The 12,740-nt window shown below is 42.2% G+C and overlaps 1 protein-coding gene across 4 annotated transcripts in view; it reads right to left on the reverse strand.

The window, feature by feature from the left end:
- The window catches only part of SAMD12 (sterile alpha motif domain containing 12), a 410,733-nt gene that overhangs the window by 212,963 nt on the left and 185,030 nt on the right, over positions 1 to 12,740 (reverse strand). Inside the window, exon 4 of one of the 4 annotated variants that reach the window (XM_027092570.1) lies at positions 2,944 to 3,143. The exons of the other annotated variants lie outside the window; for them this stretch is intronic. Within the exon in view, the coding sequence (XP_026948371.1) occupies positions 2,997 to 3,143 (147 nt within the window). The 3' untranslated portion in view covers positions 2,944 to 2,996. Of the gene's footprint in view, positions 1 to 2,943; positions 3,144 to 12,740 lie in introns of those variants that run through there. 4 annotated transcript variants of the gene reach the window in all.

Consider the following 12,740-nt stretch of genomic DNA (forward strand, 5'->3'; position numbering starts at 1 on the left):
AAAAATGCTTTATCACTGATGGGTGTGGAATGACACTCAAGAGAGGAAAATCTGATTTCCTCAGCCTGACACTCAGGCCTTCTCCAACGGAACTCTCGATCTACCCCTCTGATCTATCTCCACCTCCTTCACTGTTCCCTCCTCTGGATTCAGAAACCCAAATGCCTTCAGGCTCAGGCAGGTCTAACACAGCGTAAAAAGAGGCATGGTCTGAGGCAACAGGGAGTGGTGAGGTTCGTGGCTCGGAAGCTGTTATATTTTCTTTTAAAATTCTATCAGGGACTTACCTGGTGGCTCAGTGGTTAAGAATCCACCTGCCAATGCAGGGGACACGGGTTCAAGGAAGATCCCACATGCTGCGGAGCAACTACTACGCCTACGCACTACACCGTGCGCCACAACTACTGATGCTGAGTGCCACAACTATTGAAGCCCACGCGTCACAACTACTGAAGCCCGCGTGCCTAGAGCCTGTGCTCCGCAACAAAAGAAGCCACCGCAATGAGAAGCCTGCACACTGCAATGAACAGTAGCCCTGGCTCGCCACAACTAGAGAAAGCTCACGCGCAGCAATGAAGACCCAACGCAGCCAAAAATAATAAATAAATAAATAATTTAAAAAATTCTATCAGGATCAAACAAAATATGTAAATACAATTTGATATTTCAGGGACTTTCTCTTCTAAAATTGTACACAAATTCAGCCTCCTCCAAGCAGATTTCCTAATAAACCAGACTCATAGATAAGAGTTCCTTCTCAAGTCCCCTTTGGTATTTACCCCAACCTTCCTTTGTGTATCACTCACCTGTACTTGTATGATGCTATCTTTCATAGCACAGAGGTCAGAACATGAGCTTTGGATTCAGATGGCCCTGGAAAAGTCCTTGACTTTGCCACTTTTAGCCTGATATGACATAAGACAAGATACCTAAGTTTTCTGAGTCTCATATTTCTCATTTGTGAAATAGGAATAATATTACCTTATGGGGTTATTGTGAAGATAAAAATATATGCAAAATACTTACTGGAGTGCCTGGCATGAAAACACTGAAATATTTTTAATAATATATGGTTTTCCCTAACATCATGATAATTGTCTTAATGATCAAGAATCAAATCTTCTGAATTCTTTACACTCTGAGTTACTAGAGAAATGTCTTTGGGAGTATTTGCTGCTAAGTACCTGTTTGGGAGATAAGTTGATATTTATTTGCAATAATTAGACTACTCAAAAAGGCATGGGGCAAAGCAAAATTTTGGTGGGCTGGGGAAACTGAAGTTGATAGTTTTTAGGGCCCTAATTAGAGAACTGAGATACCCTTAAACAGTGAAACAAGAACTACACATACACATGTATATACATGCATACACACACACACATATATACATTTGTATCATTCTTTACCATTTGCAAAGTAATTTCTATACTCTGCTTCTTACAAACCTTTGTATGGAGTCCATACAGTTATAGATCACCACCAACAACAGTAACTGATACCAACTTTGTAAGGTATATTATCATAATTTTATTTTAGAGAAAGGGAAACTGAGGCTCAGAGAGGTTAGACTTGGCCAAGGGGACTCATCAGTGACTCATCAGCGGAGGGGACTCCATCACAGGTCTCCACATCCCTGCTTTCTCTAATCTTTCATAACTTTCCAAGATATGAAACTTGTCAGGAGCAATTAAACACTTAACAGCCACATCACCCTAACATAAATCTGGGAGCTGGAAAACATATCTAGTGGAACTCTGAATGAGGAACATGAGAGTCCACACACAAATGGCCTAGAATGACACTGGCCAAGACCTCTTGAGGACAATAGTATTTCATGCACACAGTGCCACAGGCTCTTAACTAGAATCAATCTCGTGTGTGGGCTTCAGTTCCCTCTGTTGACGCACAGCATCACGCTCACCACCATAAACAGTGCTGTCTGAAGGAGGAGAGTCATCGGGCCACTTAGCAGGTGGCCTCTAAAAGGGCTCATTGCCAAACCCCCAAAAGCACGCAGCAACAGAGGCTCTGCGCACACAGCCTGGGCTCTGTGCGGATGGATGGGAGATCTGACTCGCCGCGTAGGGAGTACACAGTACAGTAATTTTCAAACAGGGATGGGGAGCGAAACCAAGGGGAGGGGATCTCCCAATTTTACAATCTGACTTCAGCATGTTCTAAAAACACGGCAAAGTAAAAAGCAAAACAAAACAGAGTAATTAACAAAACCATCAGGAGAAAAGGAATCAAATTGATACAGAAGCTGAAAAGCAAACAGGGACTTCTCAGGACAGGTTGTGCTTCATTGACTTAATTCCTCTGACAGGGTCAAAAGCTCAGGAGCAAAGGAAGCTAGACCTTCGGTCATATTTGATTTATTATAATGTGACATTCTCATAGGGAACTGGAAAGGTGGCATAAAGAGGGGGAAGAGAAGGAAAAGCTGGATCTGGTTGAAAGTAAGGAAGTATGAGATCGAATTGGTGGCTATAAAACCTTCACTCTGCTCCTGGAATTGGGAGTGGAAAAACACGCTCACTAAGAGGGAGTCTTGTCTGTTTTGGGCTCCTACTCTGATTACTTCTAAGCCAAGCGACCTGCTGGACTGTCCCTAAGAATGGGTCTCCTGTTGTCCCATAACAATGTGACTTAGCTTTTAACAGTTCCTGGTAATCCAAGAACTTGTGTGCCCTTTGCACAGCTCAGTTTAGCTCCAGGCCTCTGTTTCCTCATGGGAATAACAGGAGACAGGAGGAGGTGCCTTCTAGTCCGACACCATGGAACCAGTGGTGTCTTGCTTTTCTATCTTACTGCGGTGAGCACGGTGCAGAGCCCATGGTGGTCCTCGTTGAATGCTTCTCACTTACTAAACACAGACCACTAATGAGGATGACAGATAACATTTATTGAGCCCCTACAATGGACCTGGCACTGTTCTAAGTATGTTTTAACTCCTTTCACCTCCCAACAAGCCTGTATGGTAGGTCCTGTTGACGTTAAGCGCTCAGCTTGAGTCTCCCACTGAAGTCTGGGCCTCGCTTCCTCACCTGTAACAGCTTGCAAGATTGAGAGCTACAATTTGCTAACACTGAATGGTTCCAGACAGTTCTAGGTACTCGACAGTGGACAGTTCTCAGCAGAGCCTCTTGCACATAGAAAACCTCCAAGAAACAACTGGCATTATTCAAGATGTCAGGGGTTTTCTAAAGCAGGACTGCTCCAGGTTTACAACTTTGGTAAGGCGATTCCTTCTGGCTGGCACTGGCATTTCTCAGGTCTCAGAAGCCTTTGGTGTGGGTCTGCTATCTGGTGCTGGCCGGGAAAAGGGTATCTTGTAAGTGAGAGAGGCACTGGGATAAGGGTTTAGAAAGCTAGCTCCTGACCCCAGCTCCCCATTTCCTGGCCGTGGGACCTAGGCAAGCCTTTTCCTTTAGTCTGTTTCCCACACTATAAAACCTATAGAGGTGATGACAGGAGGGGAGGGTCATCCAAGAGAAAACTGGTAACCATAGCAAACCCCCCCCCACCTGTGAGAGGAGCCTTGATTATAATAATTCTACAGAGAGCAGCCAGTAGGTGATACAAGAGCAGTGTATGAGGTGTATTTAAGTCTATGCTGCTGGTTAAGAAAAGTATATTCCTTCTGTTCTTGTTCTGATCTGTGAAACAACACATAGTTCATTTGGTGACAACTTCCATTCTTATCCCGCCACATACCATCTCTAATATTAAATAAATTATGTACTTAGAATATCAATAAACGTCCCCAAGAGCAGTAGTTTCCTTAACTAACTTAACAAAGCCGCGCTGATCTGTGATGAAAATGGGAGAAATAAAAACAATGTATGTTTTTCTTAAAGTGAAATGTACTCCATTTTTAAGCCATGAGGGTCTTTTTTTTTTTGTTAAAATTCCTTTGGTTTATAAAATGGCGGTGAGAGTAGTTTTTAATTGAAAAAGCTATTAATGAGTAAAATATAAAAGGGCCAACTGTGTGCTATGGCAACGAATATTTTCTGAAATTTAACTCATCTGTGAAATACAAGCATCTTGGATGCACGGGTGTAGGCTCAGACAAGCAGGATCTCAATAAGACAAGAGAACTGTTCTCCTTTCGTCAGCAGTACATCTTCCAGCAACTGGCAGACTATACCTTTCTTTATAAGAATGTTCTGGTATCTGATTATTCTTCCAGTGAAAAATGCATAAAGTGGATTTTCAATCTCATTATCCATAACTATATATTATAGACAAATGAATAGAAAACTCTGTCTATTCACCTAACTACCTTTAACCTAAATGATCCTACAGCTAGTATGGAAAGACGCAGGATGGCATTTTCATTTTTTCCTTTTAAAAACAGTATGTCCATTTTAGAAAATCTGGAAAGCACACAAGCTTGTAAAAACCAGCTTTGAGATATAACTTGTTTACAATAAATTTCACAGATTTGAGGTGCCAAATAGATAACTGTGACAAAGATACGAAGCATTTTCATCAGCACAGACAGTTCCGTTGCTCCTCTTCGTATCAATCTCCCTTCTAGTACCCCGCCACACACACCCCCGGAAGTAACCACCGATCTCACCGCCATCACTGTAAGTTAATTTTGTTGTTTTAGAATTTCATATGATTGGAATCACGCTGTGTGTGTTCTTTTCTTTCTAACTTCTTTCTCTGAGTACACCGTGACATTCATTCCTGTTGTCATATGCATCAGTAGTTGGTTCCTTTGTATTGTTCTGCATTGTTTCTGGTGTGAATACAGCACACTTTGTTTTACCCATTCTACTCTTGATGGACCTAAGGGTTGTTTAAAATTTTTGTCTGAGTAAAGCTCTTTTGGATATGAGTGGACTGGAATTTTTATGAACATATGTTTCCGATTCTCTTTAGTAAATATCTGAGAGCAGAACGGCAGACCATCTAATAAGTGTGTGATTAACTGTGTAAGAAATTTACTTTCTGCATCTGGTGGCACCATATTTACTCACAACAACAGTGTACAAGAGATCCAGTTGCTCTACATCTTCAGCAACACTTGGTATTGCCAATCCTTTGAACTTCAGCCATTCTACTGGGTGTAAAGTGATATCTCACTGGGTTGTATCTGCATTTTCCTGATGACTTAATATTGCTGGGCATATTTTCATGTGCTTATTGGCCATGCTTTTACCTTCTTTGTGAAGTGTCCAAATATTTTGTCCATTATTATTGGTCTGTCTCTGTTCCAGCTAAGCAGGTCTTTGGGGTTCTGTATCTCCTGCATGTGCCCTTCTCTCCAGATTTCAGGGGGGTGATTTGCATTATGACATCAGCTCTCTGACCCACTGTTTTTCAGTTTATCCAGCTTTTTTTTTTTTTTTTTTTTTTTTTTGCTTCGTGCAGCTTGTGGTATCTTAGTTCCCCAATCAGGGATTGAACCCCTCGGCAGCAAAAGTGTGGAGCCCTAACCACCAGACTACCAGTAAACTCACTGTGTCCAGCTTTGTCTTGTGGTAAGGATTAGAGTGATGACATCCAAGCTCTTTACATATCAGAGCTGAAATCAGAAGCCTTCTGCATCTAATGAGATGATCATATGACTTTCTTCATTTACTCTTAACATGACGAATCACATCGGTTTTCGAAAATGGAATCAACTTTACATTCCTATGCACATATGACCATGATGTAATATCCTTTTTGTCTATTGTGAGATTCAACCCTTGTATTCTGTCAAGGTTTGTAGGTTTATGTTCATGAAGGATATTGGTCCGTACCATACCATTCTTGTAATATCTTTGTCAGCTTTTGGTATCAGGGTTAGTCTGGTCTCATAAAATGAGTTTGGAAGTGCTCCCCCTTTCTCTATTTTTGAAAGAATTTGTGAAAATTTGGTTGCTAATTCTCGACTGTTTTAATTTATTGGAAAAAGCCTTCTGTGCTTGAAACTTCCTTTATGGGAAGTTCTGATTAAAAGTTTAACTGATTAAGAGATCCATGGCTATTTAAATTTTCTAGCTTTCTTGAGTCAGATATTGTTAAGTTATCGTTTTTAAGGAATTAGTCCATTTCATCTCAGTTGTTAAGTATGTGGGCATAAACCTGTTCATATTATTTTCTGCTCTTTTAATGAACGTAGAAAACTTAGTGATATCCCCAACTTCTCACTTGATGCTGTCTTTTTTTCCCTCATTCAGGCTATCTAGACATTTATCAGTTTTTGTTGATCTTTTCAAGGAATCAGGTTTACCTTTGTTAATTTTCTTTATTGCCTGTATGTTTTGTGTCTTACTGATTTCAGCTCTTTGAGATTAGTATTCTTCCTTCTCTAACTTCTTAAGGTAAAATTTTAATTAATCAAGTTCAACTCTTTCTTCTTTCTTTTCTAATACAGGCATTTCAGGCTATAATTTTCCTCTAAGTTCTGTAGCTGTACCACACAAACGTTTGAAATATTAATGTTTCTACTATCATTCAGTTCAAAATATGTTTTAGTTTCTCTTGCGATTTTTTTCCCCCTCTCCCATCTGGTTACATGGATGTGCATTAAGTTTCTAAATATTTGGGATCTTCTTGATTATCTTGGTAGTGATTTCTAATTTAATTCTGTTTCGGTCAGAGAATGCACCCTGTGCCACTTCAGGTTTTTCAAATTTACTGACACTGATTTGTGCCCTGGTGTATAGTACATCATGGTGAATAAGTCCCCTGAACTGGAAAGTACATACATTCTGAAGCTGTTGGGTACAGTGTTCTGCCTGGCATGTGGTAGTGGTCACATAAATTTTATAAAACAAATGAATTAATTATGATTTAACAAATAAATGAAATGAATAGGAAGGGATTGGTCAAGGGGCTAAAACGAAGCTACAGTTGACCCGCGAACAACGAGGGGGTTAATCCGCCTGCAGTACTGTCAGCCCTCCGTATCCATGGCTCCCCTGCATCCGCGGATTCAATGAACCATGCAGTCCTATTGCATTTTCCATTGAAAAATATCTGCGTATAAGTGGACCTGTGTATATGAAACCCACTTCGTTCAGGGGTCAACTGTATTTAGAGAGAAAGGAGGTAGCCAGTGTAGCTAGACTGAAGATGACAGGATGACTGTAACTGAGGAAGCAAATATCCAGAGGATATAGGGGACGTCTGGTTAAAGCAGAGGCAGAAAAGGTTGTTTGTAGAAGGGAATAAGAGCATGCCTTCTGAAACAAGAGGCAGGAGAAGACAGATGGGTAGAGGGTAAAAAGTTTTAGGGAAATCCCATCAAACAGCGTGTAAGTTTTCAGCGTAGCAGAAACCAGACCTTTACTAGCGATGAAGAAAGGAATTGGGAGAAAGCATGTTGGGAGAGCCACTTAACAGGCCACTGGGATGAAGAAAAGGCTGGGGGAAGGCATCATGGCTCCATGGAGGCCTGGCACGTGAATGTGTACTGGGGGGCAGTCATGAAGGGCTCTCTTCAGCAAAGGTTTCTATAACCCAGGAACCTAAACAGGATCTAGGGGTGGGTTTCAGTAAAACCTCAGCAGAACTGTCTAATCATTTATCAACTTCATGGGACAAGTTCTATCACAGGGCTTTTATCCTGGGAGCTACAGGATGGGTCACTTAATCCAGAAGAGGAGGAGTAAGAAAGGCTTTTGTAGGAGGTGGTATCTGAACTAAAGCCCGGAAGGAAGTTGGAATTATCCAGGTAAAAAGGTGGGTTTGAGGAGGGTAGAAGAAAGCCTGGCATTTGAGAGCCCTGCAGCTCAGAGTAGGAGGGAGTAAGGAAAACCAAGCACTGTAACTGCCACCGTCATCCAAAATCTTGAACCAAAACAAACAAACAAAAAACAACAGTTTGCTTTTAAAAATTATGAAATGCTCATCCCTGCAGGTGTCTGAGCAAAGGCTGTCTGGCCATCTAGCAGGGATGTTGGAAAGGACATGTGGGGAGACATCTGATTGAAGTGGTAGGGGGACACTCGTTCCCCACCCTATTCCTTCATGGAAGAACTTCCCTAACACTCCTGGCCTCTCTCTCCTCCCCTCTGTTTGGTGCCCTTGGAAGCAGGAAACGGGTTTGCCCAGCCCAGCCTCATGTTCTGTCCTGTCTTGTGACCTGTGTGCCTCATGCAGTCTGCTCTCTCCCAGGCGGTTAGAGGGGCACTTCCCAACTGTGCCAGTGACCAGAATACCTCATTTAGAGGGAAAATATTCTTAGCAAATCAATTCATCTGAAGACCTAAAGGATATTCTCCAAAAAAGCTTTATCAGGAATGAAGCTGATATTCTGATCTCCATTCATATTTCTCATTGCAAGGCGTAGTTTTAAACTGACCCCATAAAACCTCAGATGACATCTGAAGTCACTTCCAACATTCAGAAATCTATCATCCTGAATCATCAAGACAACCAAATTCAGCATCCTAGGTTTAAGAATGCGGAGGAGTATAGAGGTGATGTTAGTAAGCTTTCTATCAAAGGGCGTTAAAAATGAAGAATAAATGCTGTTATTGGAAAATTAGTATGTGGAAACTCATGCCCCGATGATGTCCAAACTCTATTATGCAGATATAAAATGCTGCTCGAGATTCAATAAAAAACGTAGAGCAGTTCATACAAAAGAGAAATGTAACAAAACACAAAGATATACAAAAGTAGAACACACTATGCAGAGGGCAACCCAACAAAGACAAGAAAATGTGCAGACGAAGCACTGGGGTAGCTCAACAAGCCCACATTTCATTGGGCTACACTGGGTTCCACAAAGTAGTGTTCTCACAGGTATAGCACATAAAATAATTACTCTACTTCTTTGGACACTTGTTTACTACACACCCCACCGACCTCCATGGGTAATTCTAACCGTGATAAAAGACTAGGAAGGGGCTTCCCTGGTGGCGCAGTGGTTGGGAGTCCGCCTGCCGATGCAGGGGACACGGGTTCGTGCCCCGGTCCGGGGAAGATCCCACAGGCCGCGGAGCGGCTGGGCCCCTGAGCCATGGCCGCTGAGCCTGCGCGTCCGGAGCCTGTGCTCCGCAACGGGAGAGGTCACGACAGTGAGAGGCCCGCGTACTGCAAAAAAAAAAAAAAAAAAAAAGGACTAGGAAGACAATAGCAGAAGGGTAAATGTTAGCAAATGCACAGAGCCCACAATCCAAAGGTTTCAAAAAGATAAAGAGGTTTCCCCTTTATTTAATAGCATAAGCGGAACGGCCAAATTTCAGGGTGCTACATCCCAGAGGAATACTTTGAAAAGGGGAAAGAGGTACAAATGGGCAGTGTCTGAAGCACAGAAAGAACCCGAAGTATTCACTGATTTTGTAGGAGACCATTGAGAAACATGACAAGTCAATACTGACCACCTGCAGGGGACATTCACAGGGTAAGTATTTATTCCTGCAGACATCTAAAGGATTCCCACCCGTGTTCCACGAAGCAGGCCACGTGGAAACCTTTTACACATTCAAAATAGCTTCTAAAAATGCACTTTGTATTCTGGGGAGCTCTGAGCGCCTCACCCACGAAGATAAGTCTTTAAAGTTGGGGGGGGGAAGAACCCTTTACAGAGGAAAGGCTTGACGCGGAAGGAAATGAGTTGATTTTAGCAGCCGCCGCAGGAAGAATACCAGGCACAGCCAGGGGCTGAAACTGCCTCAAACCTGAAAAGATTCTTAACTGTGCATAAAAAAGAATCCGAACGTTGCCTGTGAGCTTACACCTGGCCCCAGTAGAGCTTCCTCATCAGCATTCCAAGCCCGGCCTCAGAAAGCTGGGGAAAGAATCTTGCAAGCACAGGAAAATAGTCAAATTTCTTTCCTTCAAGCCTAATCTGATGATTTAAATACATCTCTCCTAACGCCTCTCAGGTGTTCTAACCATCTCATGCCTGTTAAGAGCACTTCTGTAGGGAGTCACCACTAGTAGCGTCTCTTCTGATTTAACTCAACTGCCATAAAACAGTAGGTGCCTTCTGGACATGATGAAATTCTCAGAGATTCTAAGAGGAAATCTGCACAGTGTTTTGAATACTGGTGTGTTAAAACATACCTTAAGTTTCCTTAGACTTTGGAGAAACTGGATGGCGGAGGGGGGGGAGTTTGTTTATAGTTTAATGTATTTTAAACAAAGGCATCAGAAAGATGTTAATGTAGTGGAATCGTTGGTGGAAACCAATAAAAAAAAAAGAAACAACTACCAAGGTTAAAGGGTCATTTTCAAAAAAGTTAAAATCCTGACTGTCATCATATACAAAAATAAACACATGTTTAAGATTTTGTGGAAACTGATAAGATGTTACAACCAACTCAAAGGAGAAACCAAAGAGCAGACACATGTTCAGATCAGGAGGAATGAAGTGAAGGTGTAAATGGGAGACAAAACTCACCTTTTTCACAGTGGATTGGGAAGTCAACTGAACCTCTGTGGGACAGAATTTACACATCTACAAACAAGAATTATTTCATACTGCTATCACTTACCTACAACTTACAGAGTTGTAGAACAGCTTCGTAGAGTCAGAATTAGATAACCCGAAATGATGTGCTACTGAGGGTGCACGGTTTTCTAAGGAGGCACAATGTTTTCCCTACACAGATCACTGGCTATTTTATTTATTGCTGTATTCCCCACACCTGGTACAGGGCAGATGCTCCATAAATACTTGCTAAACAAACGTCTACTATGTATCAGGCATAAAGCTAAACCCTTCGCATGCATCGTCCCCTTTAACCTTTCCAACAACGCTTTAAGATAAATATTACTCTCAGATCACTGACTTGAAACTAGCTTGTGTGATGCTGCACAGTTATTACTTGTCAGAGGTCGAGGGGTGGAGAACAGGGGCGGGGTGGGAGGAGTGGGATTTGCCTCAGGTCTGTAATCAGAAAGCCCATCTTTTTTTCTTCCTGATTCTTCTTTCCATTTAATATGTCTTTTTTATTTATCGTCATGGTCCCACACGCCTCTAAATTAAGGGATTGTTTATATGTTCCAGAGATATAACATGCTTCCCTGATGAGCATGATGTTGGAGACCCTTGCTTTAAGACACATAAATGAACAGCAGTACTCACGAGAATCTAAGCATAAATAAGAGACACATGGACATCTTTATTGTGGCCTCGCAGATAAGCACAGGATACTTACCAGCCCACATCCCAACCCCCATCCTTAGGTGCTCATTATAAGTTTCAGGATAACAAAGATGCATGAATTCATCAGTGTTTACGTGTGTGGTTTGTTCTCATAGAAAGTGCAGCAGCACTTAGGCAAGCAGCAGCAGCTAACATTCACCGCTTACTGTGACCGTGAACTACTTTCCCAGCGACACTCTGAGGCGGGTGCTATTATCACCTCCTCTTCACAGGTAAAGAAAGCGGGAGTACACCAAGTCACCTTCACAGAATCACGGAGCTAAGCTGCAAGTCTGAGCTTTGACCTGGCACTTGTAACCCCCTCCCGGCCCTCACTCTGAGACACTCTACTGTCTGCATCGGCTGCTGAGGCTGTCTCTGCTGTCGTGTCTTGATTTTTCACAATCCTCTTTGCCCAGTTTATCAGCGCCTACAAGGGTACTAGGCTTCCTGCAGCCGCCAGCACCCCAGGGCTGGAACTGCAGGCTGGCTTCAGTCCTGAAAGCTATCTATCTTCGGGCCACTTGGCACCTGCGATCATTTGGGTAGTTTACATTCACCCTTGCGGAGGGACAGGACACAAAAGTGGTCTTCTGAGGCCTTGAATAGGTGAAGGTCAGAAAGATGTGTGTGTCAAGTGTTAATCTGAAATCATTCTCTCCTAAGTCCCCAAAAAATCCCCTGCTTTCTTTTCTTGCCAGAAAACAGGCTGCCCTCAGAATGAAGTAACAGTATGATTTTAGACACCTCCAGATGAGTTTCGACATGAAGAACGGCACAATGCTAGTAGGTAGAAGGTGTCGATAAATGATTAACTTAGTGGTTTGTTTATATCATTTCATTTAATCTTCACAACGACTCTCTGAGACAGGTATTGTTATTATTACCATCTCCATTTTGGAGATGAAGAAGTGAGGTTGAATAACCTGTCTAGGTTAAGCAGCTTGTCCAAGATCTCAAGAAGGTTGCAATTTACCAACACCAGAGGTGTTTGTGGAGACGAGGTATGCCACCAAAAGCAATATGACAGCTGTTTGCAACACAAGGCCACTTGGCAGAAAGCCTTAGGAAGTGGTACCATTTACTCCATAAGCATTGACGCATGAGACCTTTATTTCTGAGGGGGGTGTAATGCTCATCCTTTTCAAACCATTATAAACGCTTACCCTTCCCTCAAGGGTATCACAGAATTCCCACCCCTAACAAAAGATAACACTACTTTCTCATAAGATCATGAAAAAGGTTTTGCCATTACTATCACACAAGCATTAAGAAACAGACATTATCTGGTGAAGGTTCCCATAAGCAGCCAAATGGTTACTAACTGGTTGATAAATTCTAGGGGTGGAATAGCTGACCCTGTATGGGATTTTCTTATATCCTTAAGGGAGGGACTAAGAAAAAGAATCTAGACACTTGGAATCTAAGCTAAGTTCTGACACTGCCTTCAGGATTTCAGGAATTTCATCCAAATGGGCCATTACCTCCAGTTCGGAGGAGAAAAGAAGTACATTAAGGACCATTTCTAGGCTTAAGTTAGGAGGACTTCACTCTCTGTTAACTCACTTTGAGCTACACCTGTGTGTTCCTTACATATTTAAACATTACTAACTTGGTCATCAGGAATCTCTGA

The sequence above is a fragment of the Aethalodelphis obliquidens genome, unplaced genomic scaffold (genome assembly GCF_003676395.1).
Source record: "Aethalodelphis obliquidens isolate GAN/ISIS:26980383/991018 unplaced genomic scaffold, ASM367639v1 scaffold79, whole genome shotgun sequence".
In the NCBI taxonomy this organism is placed as follows: Eukaryota; Metazoa; Chordata; class Mammalia; order Artiodactyla; family Delphinidae; genus Aethalodelphis; species Aethalodelphis obliquidens.